The 13,987-nt window shown below is 31.6% G+C and overlaps 1 protein-coding gene across 2 annotated transcripts in view; it reads right to left on the bottom strand.

Moving 5' to 3' along the window:
- LOC134230323 (uncharacterized) overlaps positions 1-13,987 on the bottom strand; it is a 36,331-nt gene that overhangs the window by 10,581 nt on the left and 11,763 nt on the right. For both annotated transcript variants that reach the window (XM_062712089.1, XM_062712090.1), the window contains 5 exons: positions 13,762-13,896; positions 13,191-13,409; positions 12,302-12,523; positions 10,500-10,739; positions 4,096-4,227 (listed from right to left, as the gene is read on the bottom strand). In XM_062712089.1, the coding sequence (XP_062568073.1) occupies positions 4,096-4,227; positions 10,500-10,739; positions 12,302-12,523; positions 13,191-13,409; positions 13,762-13,896 (948 nt within the window). The remainder of the gene's footprint in view (positions 1-4,095; positions 4,228-10,499; positions 10,740-12,301; positions 12,524-13,190; positions 13,410-13,761; positions 13,897-13,987) is intronic.

Raw genomic sequence — 13,987 nt, 5'->3', positions numbered from 1 at the left:
ATAACTTTTGATGTAGTGGTGATATGACTTTCATATTTCACAAGTGTATTCTTTGTGACTAGAACTTTCTTTGATACCACCATATTTGAGTTTTTGACCTTGACCATGGAGTTTGACTCACTTTTACACAAGTATTCCAAACTTTTACGTTGACCATATCTTTTGAACAGTAGATACCAGGACATTAATACTTCACATTTGTATTCTTTATGGAAAGTCCTTTCATTGGATACCAACAAGCTTGACCTTTTGACCTTGGAGATTTCTGTACTTATGAAAAAACTTAAATCTTGCATGGCTACAACATTTAAACGGTGAGGGATATAGCTTTCATACTTCACACATATAATCCTTGTGAGAACTGAGAAGACCCTTCATTGGATACTGAGGACTTTGACCCTTTGACCTTGACCTTGGAGTTTGACCTACTTTTAAAAAGCAATCCTTGACCAGGATTTTTAAAAGGTTAAAGCTAGTACTTTCATACTTTATAATATAATTCGTAAGACAAAACCTTTCATTTGATAGCAAGACCTTTGACCCTTTGACCTTGGGGTTTGACCTACTTTTTAAAATTTTTAACCTTGGTCATAACTTTTGAACGGTTAGGAATAGGGCTTTCATACTTCATATATGTAATTCTTGTGACAAGACCTTTCATTGGATACCTCTTGACCTTGGCTATTTCAGTACTTATGAAAAAAACTTTAACCTTGGCCATAACTTTTAAACGCTAAGGGCTAGTGATTTCATGCTTTACACATGTAATTCTTGTGAGAAGACCTTCATTTGATACCAGGAAATTTGGCCCTTTGACCTTGGAGTTTGATCTACTTTTAAAAAGCAAGCCTTGACCATACTTTTTCGAGGGTTAGAGCTAGTGATTGCATACTTTGCATATTTAATCTTTGTAACAAGACCTTACATTTAATATCAAGACCTGTGACCCTTTGACCTTGACCTTGGAGTTTGACCTACTTTTTAAATTGCTAATCTTGGTTATACTTTTTGAAGGGTTGGGTTGGGACAAGGGCTTCCATACTAGAAAAAATATCAATTTCAACCTATTGATCGAGGTAAAACCAAAGCAAACCCGATGTAAATCAAATAAATGTTTAAATCACAAGCTATGAATTTCGAGTTTTTTGTCTACTTGTTCAAAACATCGAACTTTTTGAAAATAGGGGGTGCATAAAATTTTTCCTGCCCAGATAAACTATTGGGTCACAATAACCGCTAAAATAATTTGGTTTTCATGTTTTTGATATGCCATTTGTGATGTAACAATCTCCCTTTTCGAACACTGACACTGCTTTTTCAAATTTGGAGAGTATACAGCTCAACGCACTTTTTAATCGCACCAAATAAAGTTACATTTTTCTGGCAATAAAGCTTAAATTATCGAGTTTCAGTACGAGGCATAACCCTCATAGTATTAAATTGTTTCATGTTAAAGACGCACATTCTCTCAATCATTATCTTTTGTTTTAAAAGTCAAAGTTCTAAAAGGAAATTTGTTTTTAAATTGTATGATTTTAAAAGTGTATGATTCTATCATAAGTTTTACAAATTGATTAATGGAACTTTCTTTTGATACTATTTGGTTGAAATGTTCAAATTTACTTCTTAAATATAAGTATTTTTCGAGGTACTTTACACATTTTTCATACTTGTCTTGGTTTTGTCGAATTCAGCGGTGAAAAAATGACAAAACTGAATAAAAAAATCGTGTAAAAGGATAGGATAATAAAGTATTGTTTATCTTTCAACAAAGTAAATTGTAAATACCGAAAAGAGGATTCTTTTACATTTATGGTCTGAAACTTTAACATTTTGCGTTGGAAAGTATCTTTCATGATGCTAGATTTCTTGAAGTTAACCTGAAAAAAGCCATTTTGTTAGCATGGAAAGCAGTCGAACAGATGAGAAGTACTTCTATCATCTTGCGCGTTAGTGTTATATTAATGTTCAGAAAACAGAGAAATTACATGAACTGCACTCTTCCTGCATTAAGGCAAACCAAAAGTATGCTTTCAAATGAACGGATACAAAGACGGTTGCATTTGACGAGAAACATGGAAAAAACCATTTGCAAACTCTCATAAGATATCAGCCAAGAGCATATAAAATTTCTACCAATTATAATGTGTGAATTATGTTTAAAGTAATGGGTTATAATCAAAATTAAATTATAAATTATGTTTAGAATATATATTTTGTTGTTACATTACACATTTTTTTGCATTATAACAATGTGACCTTAATTTGTGCGAAAAACCATGTGAGGTTAAAACGTGTGTTGAGCTGTATGTAGTGTTATTACACTTTGCGTTGATAAAATTTGTTTAGGGACTAGAAATATATTATATACGAGTCGTATACATGTAATAAAATGCCTTAATCTCCAATTTATATTAACTTGTTTATTTTCTGAAAGGATTTTTAACGATGTAATAGTATTAGTGTTGGCAACGATTACCTGGTTAACCGGTTAACCGTCGAAAGATGCGAGTATCGGTGAGTAAAACTGCTATTCGCTTACTCGGATACAAATACATTTTTCATAGTATTAAAATAAGTATAAAATATTTTTTTTGTTATTTATAAATGTATATTGACACAATTCCCTAATTTAATTACCGTTAGGCTTGCTCTAGTGGTTCACAAATAGGATCGATTTGTTTTGATTAGTTTAATTGATGACTTTAATTCCCATGGGGTACACGTTTTAAAGACCTAATTTAGACTTGTGTTAGTCAGGGCCCCTGAGAGTCACTCAGGGGAACATACTTTAACAAGATGCCGACGCAAACATCTAAAGCGTGTCATCTGTCAGACGAATTTATGTGAATCGGAGTTGTCGTATTCGAGTGGAACTGCAAATATGCTAAATCACATAAGATTGAAAATTAATTCGATAACTTGACTTGCATAAAACTCAAAAAATATAACCAGTAAATGCAAAGTGTTACAGGGTATGTTGATTTTCCTCGATCGCGACATATATCTTCTTCAGGTGTCGATAAAATCATTTTTAAAACAACAAATTCCCCATTTCAAGTGACATTTAAAATCAAAATTCTTCGAAGATATTGTGTATTTGGAGTCTGAATTTGTAAATAAAGTTCATTTATATTTCTATGTAAAACTTGGATTCCCTATTGTGGCCCCGCCCTACCCCCGGTGGTCATGATTTTTACAGTTCATATCTACACTATCCCAGCTAGGATGCTTCCATATAAGTTTCATCATTTCTGGCCCAATGGTTAGTGAGAAAAAGATTTTTAAAAATTTTTCCTTTATATTTTTGTATGTAAAACTTGGATTCCCTATTGTAGCCCCGCCCTAACCCGGGGGTCATGATTTTAACAATTTAGAATCTACACTACACCAGGATGCTTTCATATAAGTTTCAGCATTTCTGGTCCAATGGTTCTTGAGAAAAAGATTTAAAATTTTTTTTCCTATATTTCCTTTTTAAAATTGGATTCCCTATTGTGGCCCTGCCATAACCCTGGGGGTCTTGATTTTTACAATTCAGATTCTACACAACCCCAGTATGCTTCCACATAAGTTTCATCTTTTCTGGCCCAGTGGTTGTTGAGAAGAAATTTTTTTAAAAAGATTGTTCCTTTATATTTCTATGTAAAGCTTGAATTCCCTATTGTGGCCCCTCCCTACCCCCAAGGGTCATGATTTTAAGAAATTAAAATCTACGCTATTCAAGGATGCTTTCATATAAGTTTCGGCTTTTCTGTCCACTGGTTCTTGAGAAGAAAAATTTTTAATGACCTCACCCTATTTTTGTCTTTTCTTGATTATCTCCCCTTGGAAGGGGACTTGGCCCTTTATTTTAACAATTTAAAGTCCCCATCACAAAAGGATGCTTTGTACTAAGTTTGGTGAAAATTGGCCAAGTGGTTCTTGAGAAGAAGTTGAAAATGTGAAAAGTTTACAGACGGACGGACGGGCGGACTATGGACAAAATGTGATCAGAAAAGCTACCTGAGCCCAAGGCTCCATACATTCCATACATTGTCTCCTCTTGATTGTTACCTTTTTAAAAATAATTTAAGATAATGTTAAATTTCTTACTCTGCTGTAGCGAATCGGAGCTCCTTTTACGTCGGTCTTGATCAAGGGAAGTTACTACCACTTTTCTCAGCTCCAAAAGCTTTGATTCCATTCCATAGTAACTACGAACCAAACTTAGCAGCGCGTTGGAGACTACAATGTATGATTTAGCATTAAATTTAAATGTTTTTTCTCTATACCATTGCTTTAAAAAAGAACAAACTCACTTTGCATTAAAACTTTGTTGCTAGACCAACCATGTTTTAGTTTCGTAAGTAATAAATCTTTTTATGCATTATAACAGTTTTGACAAAAGGAATTGCATTATAACACAATTTTATTTTGAATTTCAAATTTGAAAGTCAAAGACAATGTAAGAGAAGCGGTTTGTGCTTAATGCGGAATCTTTGGCAAAGGATGACTACACTGAAGGATAGACAAAAGGATGACTGCACTTAACGTTGTGTTTTGGGTCTTTTTCGATCGCTTCTGTTGTTGCTTTTAATTTTTAAGTTTTAAATCTTAACTTTAATTTTACCTTCATATATTAACTACAGAATTATGTCAATTTGACACCTAATTGAAATGTTATAAACAAATTTAGACTGTAATATAGTTATTAAATTCACGTGTTCTGTCCTTACGTTTTTCCAAAAACAGAGCATATACACTTACCTGCCCTTGATCAGGTCTGGACGATTTCTAAATATGGAAGTCAAGAACGATAACCGAAAGTTGCTATAAATGTACATCAAGTACACGTAATTATTTTTCTGTCCAATCAGACAACAGCATTTTTACACACCCCAAAACATATTTTAAAAGAACAAAAAGATAACACGTGCTTTTGTTTTTTTCTTCAAAAAGATTTTTTTAAACAAAAAATCTGTAGAAGTAAGATGAAAACTTTTGAAGAATAAGGTATTCCCCATATTTTTACCGTGAACAACCTTGACATTTTTTTCTCGGTAAAGAAACAAAATAATGTACGATAGAATGTAATCGTTTACAGAGGTATAGATCGCACCAGCAAGTTTTTATCAAGTTCAATTATAACATTTACCAAAATATATTATATGATGGTAAATATAATTTTGCTTAAAGCCGTCCGATTTTCATCGATAATGCTTAAATTCCATGTGTATAGATCAACTTACACAAGTGTTCATCGTATGGAGTATGCACATATAGTTTTGCATTATCACGGGTTTCATGAGCGCCGAATACTTAGCTATGCAGACTTTAAATGGGCATAAGGAAAGGCGTTTAAAGTGGAGAAGAGAGAATCCTATAATTATACATGAATGCGTTTTATCCAAATATCTTACCTCGCATATCAGAAACTGCATGGACTACTAGTATTCTGTATTAAACACTCAAAAATAATATTGTTTTCTTTTCGATAAGATTTTTATGTCAGGCTCTAAAAACTGAAAATTTACCGTATTTATATCAATTTTTTAACGTAAGTAAACTTTTGGGATTGCTAACTACTAGAGACAGATTTTTTTATCCCATTTAAAACGTATTCCAAGCTTTCAAGTCGTGTTTGTTCACGGTAGAATTGTCATAAATATTATATTATTCCAAAATGCGCATAAAGTTTACAAAAAGTTTGTTCTATAAAAATCTTTTGAGCAAAAAACTTAAAAACCACGTGTTTTATTTATTTTCTCATGGGTTTGTCTAAATGTTGTTATTTGATTGGTCAGAAGGATTAGTGCCTTGTTTATTCTGTGTATTAATAGCAATTTACGGTTATCGTTCTTGACTTCCTTATTTAGAAATCGTCCAGACCTGTTGATTGAACATTATATATGTTTGAGAGGTTGAGCTAACATCGTAAGAATGGATCTAAAATTAGACTGGATGAATAACAATGACATGTCTTAAAAATACGAGATCTCTATTTTCCTTCTTTCTCATCCGTGTGTAAGTAAAGAATAATTTAAATCGATGCATGGCTGACTATTTAACGTGTTCGAACAAAGTGTCCAAGTTAGCACAAAACAAAATGCTACCAATAAGTCAAGTGACAGAATTTAGTATTCACAAAATTACCTGGGGAAAGATATCACGTGGTGAATTATAATATTCAACGTGTCACAGTCTTTGGTTACAACAGAGAGAGCGAATGAGAGGAGAAGCAGTTTTTTTTCTCTCTTTTAAACCATGAGCGCATCTCCTTTTGACACAACATTACATTTGCAAATATACAACTACTGTTAAAAGGAGAACAATAGACAAATGTATAAAGTCAGTAAAAAGTAGGCGTCCTCCTTATCGTATAGAGATGGAAGAAATTGTGGCGACCGCGCCTTAGAAAACAGATTCATTCTTCGCAAATACATACTTTTATTTGTTGAAATTAAGTAAAGTTGTAGGTTAGATGTTGATCATTTGTGCAATTGAAAGAAAAATGTCTGTTTTAAAAGTTTATTTTGACGCAAATTTCGCATATCCTTAAGTAAGGTCATCCTTTGTGCCGAAATAAAGTTTCAAAACAGACATTTTTCTTCAATTGCAGAAATGAGTAACATCTTAACAACTTTACCTAATTACAATAAATAAAAGTACTATGTACGAATCTGTTTTCTAAGGCGGGGGTCATCACAATTTCTTCAATCTCCGTAGGATAATGAGGACGCCCACTTTTTTACTGACTTTATACAAAGTCAGAGCATATTTTTCTATTGTTCTCCTTTTGACAGTAGTTGTATATTTGCATACGTAATGTTATGTTAAAATTAAATTAAATTAATAGACAAACATGCACCCATGGTTAAAAAGAGAAAAAACTGCTTCTTCCTACACTCGCTTTCTCTGTTGTTGCCATCACGTGATATCTTTCCTTGGGTAATTTTGTGAATACTAAATTCCGTCACGTGACTTTTGATAGCATGTTTTGTGTGTTCTTTGGGACACTTTGTTCGAACCCGTTCAATAGTCAGTCATTGATTTAAAATATTCTATGCAGAATAAATAGCAAAATCTCGTATTTTTTAATACATGTCATTGTTATTCATCCAGTCTAATTTTAGATCCATTCTTACGATGTTAGCTCCACCTCTCATACACACATAATGTTCAGTCAAGGGCAAGTAAGTCATTGTATTACCGGTATTTGAATGAGAAGGCGGAGCATCTATCAAGCGTGTGATATGTGTGAATACATCAGTGTGTGTTCGAGATGTACTGAGTTTTGTGAATAACTAACACGTGAAACCCTCTTATTTCGTGCTAGAGTTCGACAAAATATAAGAATAGATTCTTAATTATATTATATGGGAAGTTTTTTTCCCACTAAACTTAAATTCGTTTATCACAATGGAATCTGTAAACAGAGCGTATAACTCAAGATACACTATTTTTCATACCTTAAAGAAATCTTATTTTTTTTAAAAAAAAGTAATTTATCTGTTTAATGTTTATTACATTTACATGCATAATAAGAATTTATTTTAAAGCATAAATACAATTTTAAAATTCGAGTGCTCAAACAGAAACATATAAACATATAAGCGATTGAATTATGATTAAAAAAAACTACAATTTGTGTACAAAAAATAAATCGTTAAGAAAGTGAAAATTAAAAATATCAGTAGCATTGCTGGTGGATAATGAAATATCGGTGTATTTTTTACGGTCGAGATTACATTAATTTAAGGAATCACTGTCTAGTTTTGAGAGTATGCCAGGGCATCAACAATAGTGGGAAACATGGGATAATTTGCATAACGGGCGAAGCCCGTTATGCTAAAATTATCCCATGTTTCCCACTATTGTTGATGTCCCTGGCACACTCTCAAAACTAGACAGTGATTCCTTATATTTCCATTTCATTGTGAAATAAAATTGTAGACTTAGACATTAAGAATGTAGACTAATCGATTTAAATTACACGAGGACTTCCATGCCAATTTCAATAGTCCTCGCACACTGACGTCAAACACAAAGGCAGCCGCACGAGATTTACATGCATATTTGGCTTCCTTAGCGTCAGACACAGAGACAGATGCGCACGAGATTTGCATGCGTATTAGGCCTCCTTAGCTGCTGACCTATCGACCTGCCTAATTTACATTCCGGCAGAATTATCAGGAAATCAACTCCGCCTCCTTTCAACGGGTTATTATAGAGAACAAATTTAGAAATGGAAATATATTGCTTTGAACTAAAATCTGTTTAATCTTGCTAGACAAGTTAATATGACCTTCATATATGAATTCAATAATTGTTAAAATTTACTCGTGTACTTTTTTATTTTAACCAACTCTCTCTCTCCGTAATAATCTTGCTTTTAAACATCATGCTTTAAAAAGACCTGCGAACATGGAATTTTTTACATGATCTGAAAAAAATGAGTTTTTGTGCTGATGTAAAGTTTTGCATATGTGGCGCTTTTTAGAGTTCCGTATTTCAATTTCTTCCCCTTCATGTTTCTCAGCTGGAAGTATGCATGTGTGCACATGTAACAAACAGTTTATTTTCTAAGATATGATGAATTAGTTGTTCTTTTCAAATGACGATCTATGAAATTAATGAAAATTTTAACTGAAATAAAAAAATATTTCTATCTTTCAAGAGTCAATAAACATAGCTCCGATGTATTTTTAGGAACAAAGGCATTTAGTGATATACACCGAAATAAATCAAACAAAATCGACTGAAAGAGCAATTAATAACTATTCAAAAATTTTAACATGTATTTAATTAAGAATTTCACCCAGAATTTTCCATTAGCCATCTGAAAATGATTTACCAGCGATAGCTTTAAATTGAAATTTAAATCAATAAACTACAATGTAAAATCTTTAATTATTTTTTTTGTAAATTATCGAGGGGCCAGATTTGGACGTTTAAACGATTCATTCTTTTCTGTATTTGAAAAACCATAAGGACAAAAAATATGAATAATTAACTGTTGTTTTACAGACCAACATTATTTTTAACATTTAAATTAGGTGTCCAATTGACATATTTTTGTAGTTGATACATAAAAGTGAAATTAAGTAAGATTTAAAAGCATCATAAATGATCGAAAAAGACACCAAACACCAGACCTGGGGTCAATTACTTTGAAATGTAATGCATTACATTACAATTACTTTGGAATTTTTATCATTACAATTACAATTACCATTACTCTCATTTAGAAAAGTAATTAACTAAATTACTAGTACTTTGTTGAAGTAATTAATTACATTACACATTACATTTTATAAGAGAAAAACACAAAACGTATCACCACACAATTTATACCTATAAATTAACTATCACACTTTTTGCTCAATAACATGCTTTCCCTCAGATCTATAAATCAGAGTGGTATTTGGATTTTGGATTCATGTATCATATTTATGTAGTTTACCAATCCAATCTACAGTTGACAAAGAAAGTGGATCAGAACACTTTCAATGTTGTAGTTATGTTCAGTACTGATGTTAGTTTCTCTGTTGTTTTTGTTTTTTAAATAAATGATTTATTGAACATTTCCTACTTGATGTTTTATTAAAACTAATATTTAATTAACAGATAATGCTATAAATGTATAAGGAGTATTAAAAACTAAATGAATTAATTAGCACTTCTAATTAGCTTAACGGGTATGATCAATGAAGCCATAAACTAAACACAACCAAAGGTGATAATTACAAGTACTTGGATGTAGGGTTTAAATTTTGAGGGCTTAAGCTACCAAAAAATGAATGATGGTCAATATATCAGTCTATATTTATACTTGGCCTTAGTTTCTCTTTGTGTCTACAATAAATCATACTGATCTTGTATCATGTTTACCAGGTCCATTTTACCAGATTGAAAAGGGAAAAAAAGTAGAAAAATATAACTTGTATCTTAATTAATTTAACTGCAAGTCTCACTATATCTGTATTAATATCACTTTTTTGTATCTTTCTTTAAAACCTGATGATTTCTTTTAATATTTTTCTTTGGTTCTCTTCAATTGATTTTACAATTGTCTTACTTGTCAAGAAGATTTCTATTAAAAGAATTATTTAGTTAAAGTTTGTCTTTAAATTACAATTTAATAATATAAAAAATATTGTAGGATATAGGATTTTAATTTTAAGACTATAACATTATTAATAAAAAAAAATAACTTCTCAGTGATATTTGTTTGTTTCAGATTCAAAAATAAAAAGAGACTAATATATAAAATGTAATTGAAATGTAATTGAAAAGTAATTGGTCATTACAGACTTTTTTTAAAGTAATGCATTACATTACAATTACTTGTAATTGAAAGATGGATCCATTACACATTACACCCCATTACTTTGAAAAAATGTAATGATTACAATGCATTACCATTACACATTACCATTACCCCAGGTCTGCCAAACACAGCGTTAAAAGCAGTCATCCTTCAATCCAATTTTAAGGTCGTAATGTCGGTGTCTTACCCGTTCCCTTTTCATAAAAATCCTCAACACCAAGCTTTCCATCTGCTCCGTTCATGCCCTCTGTCAGGTTGATTTTTAGGGAGTATGTTCTGATTACTGTGTTATTTTGGTTCTGGCAGTCTTTGACGTCTATTTTGATATTGCACCAATCTTCACACGGTCTGTTCTGAATTTGGTCGCATTTTATGTTCTTAAACTTTACCGTTATGTCTGATTTCAATGATCTGGGTATAATCCAGTCTAGAGTGTTTCAAGAAATAAATATCTATCAATAATTCATATTGCTAATAAACTAATGGTGATTATAATTACTGTATTAATATCAAAGAGAAATTAAATCGACCTTAAATAACTATCTTTAGCTTTTAAAATAAAGTAGGACAAAAAGTAAATACTTTTTATAATATTCAATATAAATTCATCATACGAGGGACGTTCAATAAATAATGTCATCGGGGCTCGGAAAGAAGCAAAAGACGCTTTTTAATGATTTAGTCTTCATGATTTTACTAATTAATTTCTTTTGATTAAAATACCCCCTGGTAGATGTCCGTTAAAGTTTTTATTTAATTTCTGATTCTATTTAGAACACATTTTGGGTATGACCCTTAGTATACTGGAAAATAGCAGATCCAATGATTTCCTGGACTTGTTTTTTTTCTCTTTCTGAAAGGTGGTTTTTCAAGTTTGGAAATAGAAACAAGTCAAAAGGTAAAAGATCTAGCGAATATTGATAATGTGAAAAAATATTAACTTTCTTTTTATCCCGAAAACCCATTTACTCTTCAGGGGTGCAGGGTTTGGACGCTGTCATGAAGAAATCTAATGTAGTGGATTCCTGATTCTAGGTCATTCCTCTAATAAACCTTTCGATTTTTTTGCAAAAAGATTGCTTTCTAGACTCCTACAAAAATTAAACTGTCTCCCCGAATACGAAATTGAACAACAGTACCACTAATATCTAAGAAAATTGCATATAAATCTGTCTTTGTGTTTTTGCATACCTTTGCTCTTGTCGGACCATTGCTGTTTTATCAAGTACATTTTATGGTAAATTTTTATTGAGTGTTTTAAGCAATAGATTCATGTTCCATTATCTGTTTGAATATGAAACAAACTTGGATAACTACAATTACTGATATTTTAAAATAATTGTTAAGACATTCCTACACGCTGTCGTTTTCACTCATTTTTCAAAATATAGGGTGATCTTTGAGTACCAAGCTTTTTTACCGTCAAACGTTTCTTTAAAACATTGTAAACTACTCCCGATATGATGTATATCAAATTTGTTATGTGTCTAAAAGTCAGTCATACATCATCAGATATTATTTGTTGAAATTGGGCAAATAGTACATAAGTTGTTATAATTTTTGTTGGCAAGGACGGTACCCATTTTTGATGCCCATTATATAATTTTTAATCATTGAAATCCACTTGCTTATTTGTCTATAAAACAGACATTGGTTGATGTAAATGTCACATATTTCAGTGAAAATTTCGTTGGGATTTTAACACGTTTTACAGCAGCTTTAATGAAGCTTTTATTTTCACTCTAGTTTACTGATTCTTTACCATTCATTTATAATGCAGTGTCTCGATTAGCCCCTGTTTCCCAGCTTCTCACGATGAAACTATGCTATGAAAAGTGGTCACATAAACTGTTATCAATTCATTGTATATTGTTTGTTGGTTTGATCCAGAGATAAATTCATAAAGACTTTTTTGTAGAAAATCTTGTGTATGGCTTAATATTTTCAGAAAATATTTATGTGAATCTATAATTGGAAACATTAAATTACCTGTCTGTGCACAAATTGGAGCCTGGTTATCTGTGATTGGATGTTTGCTTGTCAACAAAACCCATTTATGACTTGTTGATGCCCCACACATGTAGGTAGAATGTTGACGAAATTCGTCAACTCGAACTCGCCCGGATTTGCATGCGACCTTGCAAATTTCATCTGTGTAATCTTTGTTGCAGGTTATCACAGTCTCTTCTTGATGATAAAACTCGGGACAAACTTGTAAAATATGAAACATTTATTTAGTTAATTATGTATTGAAAAAAAACATGTGTGTAAATTATAATACATGTACAAAGTACTGTGTTGACGTTTTAAATATTCGCGCCCTGCAATTTTCTTTGTCAATTGCTTTTAACAAGATACAATTTTTGCTTCCCTAGAATATACTATTTAATTTTAAGTCAGAACCATTTTTTATTGCTAGTTTTAAAAGGTGAGAGTTATCAACAGTGTTCAATCTAATTAATCCATGAATCAAAACGAATCCTGAAAGTGGCAAGAAGACAATTAAATGCCTGGAAATACCAGAGGTCGAATCAACTACCTGTTGGGAGAAAATAACCCCTATTGACTGGTCACACTCATCGTTAGCCAACGGCAAAAAATATATGTGAAGGGAACTATAGCTGACTTGGGGCTAAATTTAGAAAACATTCCGTAATAAAATCAATGGAATGCCTTTTACCGTTATGGTGGTTATTCGTGCAAAAAAGGGATCTGATAAATTCTAGACAGTAAAGCAACAATCATTTTATATTATTTATATTTATATCCTTTGTTTTAATCCTTGTTTAGTTTTATTTTAAAAAAATGATCTTTTCAAATATGTGTTTTTTTCTCACAAATGCACGTAAGTTTAAAAAAACAGCAGAATACACCTCACCTTTCTTGGTTTCTTTTTCACAAAAGAGCCCCTCAAAGCCTTTTCTGCAGATACATACAAATGAATTGTTTCCGATATCATTACATTGACCCTGGTTTTTACACAGGCCTGATACACAGATACTTGGAGGTATCTCACACTGTTCCCCACTGAATCCTGATGAACATTTACATTCTGGTGATGAGCAGTTTCTTGATGCCCTACATGTTCTGTCGCCGTCTTAATGCACCATAAAGCACCAAGCAGATAATTATGAGATTAATATTTCAGTTCATATTATTAATGAGCTGTTGAATTAGTCAGGTATTCAATATATTATTTAAAAATAATGAAAAGCAATAGGATTTTGCTTGAAATGGAAACTATTCATTTAATTAACTGAACGTATATGCATGTACATGTATGTATGTTGAGACAATTTTTCTTCATTGATTATATGTATGAATTGAAGAATCAAGTTCTTTTTTTTTTTAAACTAAAAGTAATTTGATAGATATATCAACTGTAAATAAAATGGCACATCATAACATGATAATGTGTAAATCATGTTTTTAAAATGAAGTTTACATACCATTTATACGCAATACATTGAATGTAGGCGTAGAAAAGTGAACATCTTTAAAATTTTCGATTTCTTCTGGCCACAGCGAGTTCATTATATTCCCGGAAACTTTGTTGATTATTTGGAAACCGCAAAGTTCTAATCCTGTAATGAGATATCCAGGAAAGAAAGAGATAATATCATTTACGGTGATGAAAACAATGAACAGGAATTTAAAAGGTCTAAATTTAAATGA

The sequence above is a fragment of the Saccostrea cucullata genome, unplaced genomic scaffold, assembly GCF_032062105.1.
Source record: "Saccostrea cucullata isolate Sc308-1 unplaced genomic scaffold, CSIRO_AGI_Scuc_v1 ctg10208, whole genome shotgun sequence".
In the NCBI taxonomy this organism is placed as follows: domain Eukaryota; kingdom Metazoa; phylum Mollusca; class Bivalvia; order Ostreida; family Ostreidae; genus Saccostrea; species Saccostrea cuccullata.
This window is presented reverse-complemented; position numbering and strand designations above follow the sequence as displayed.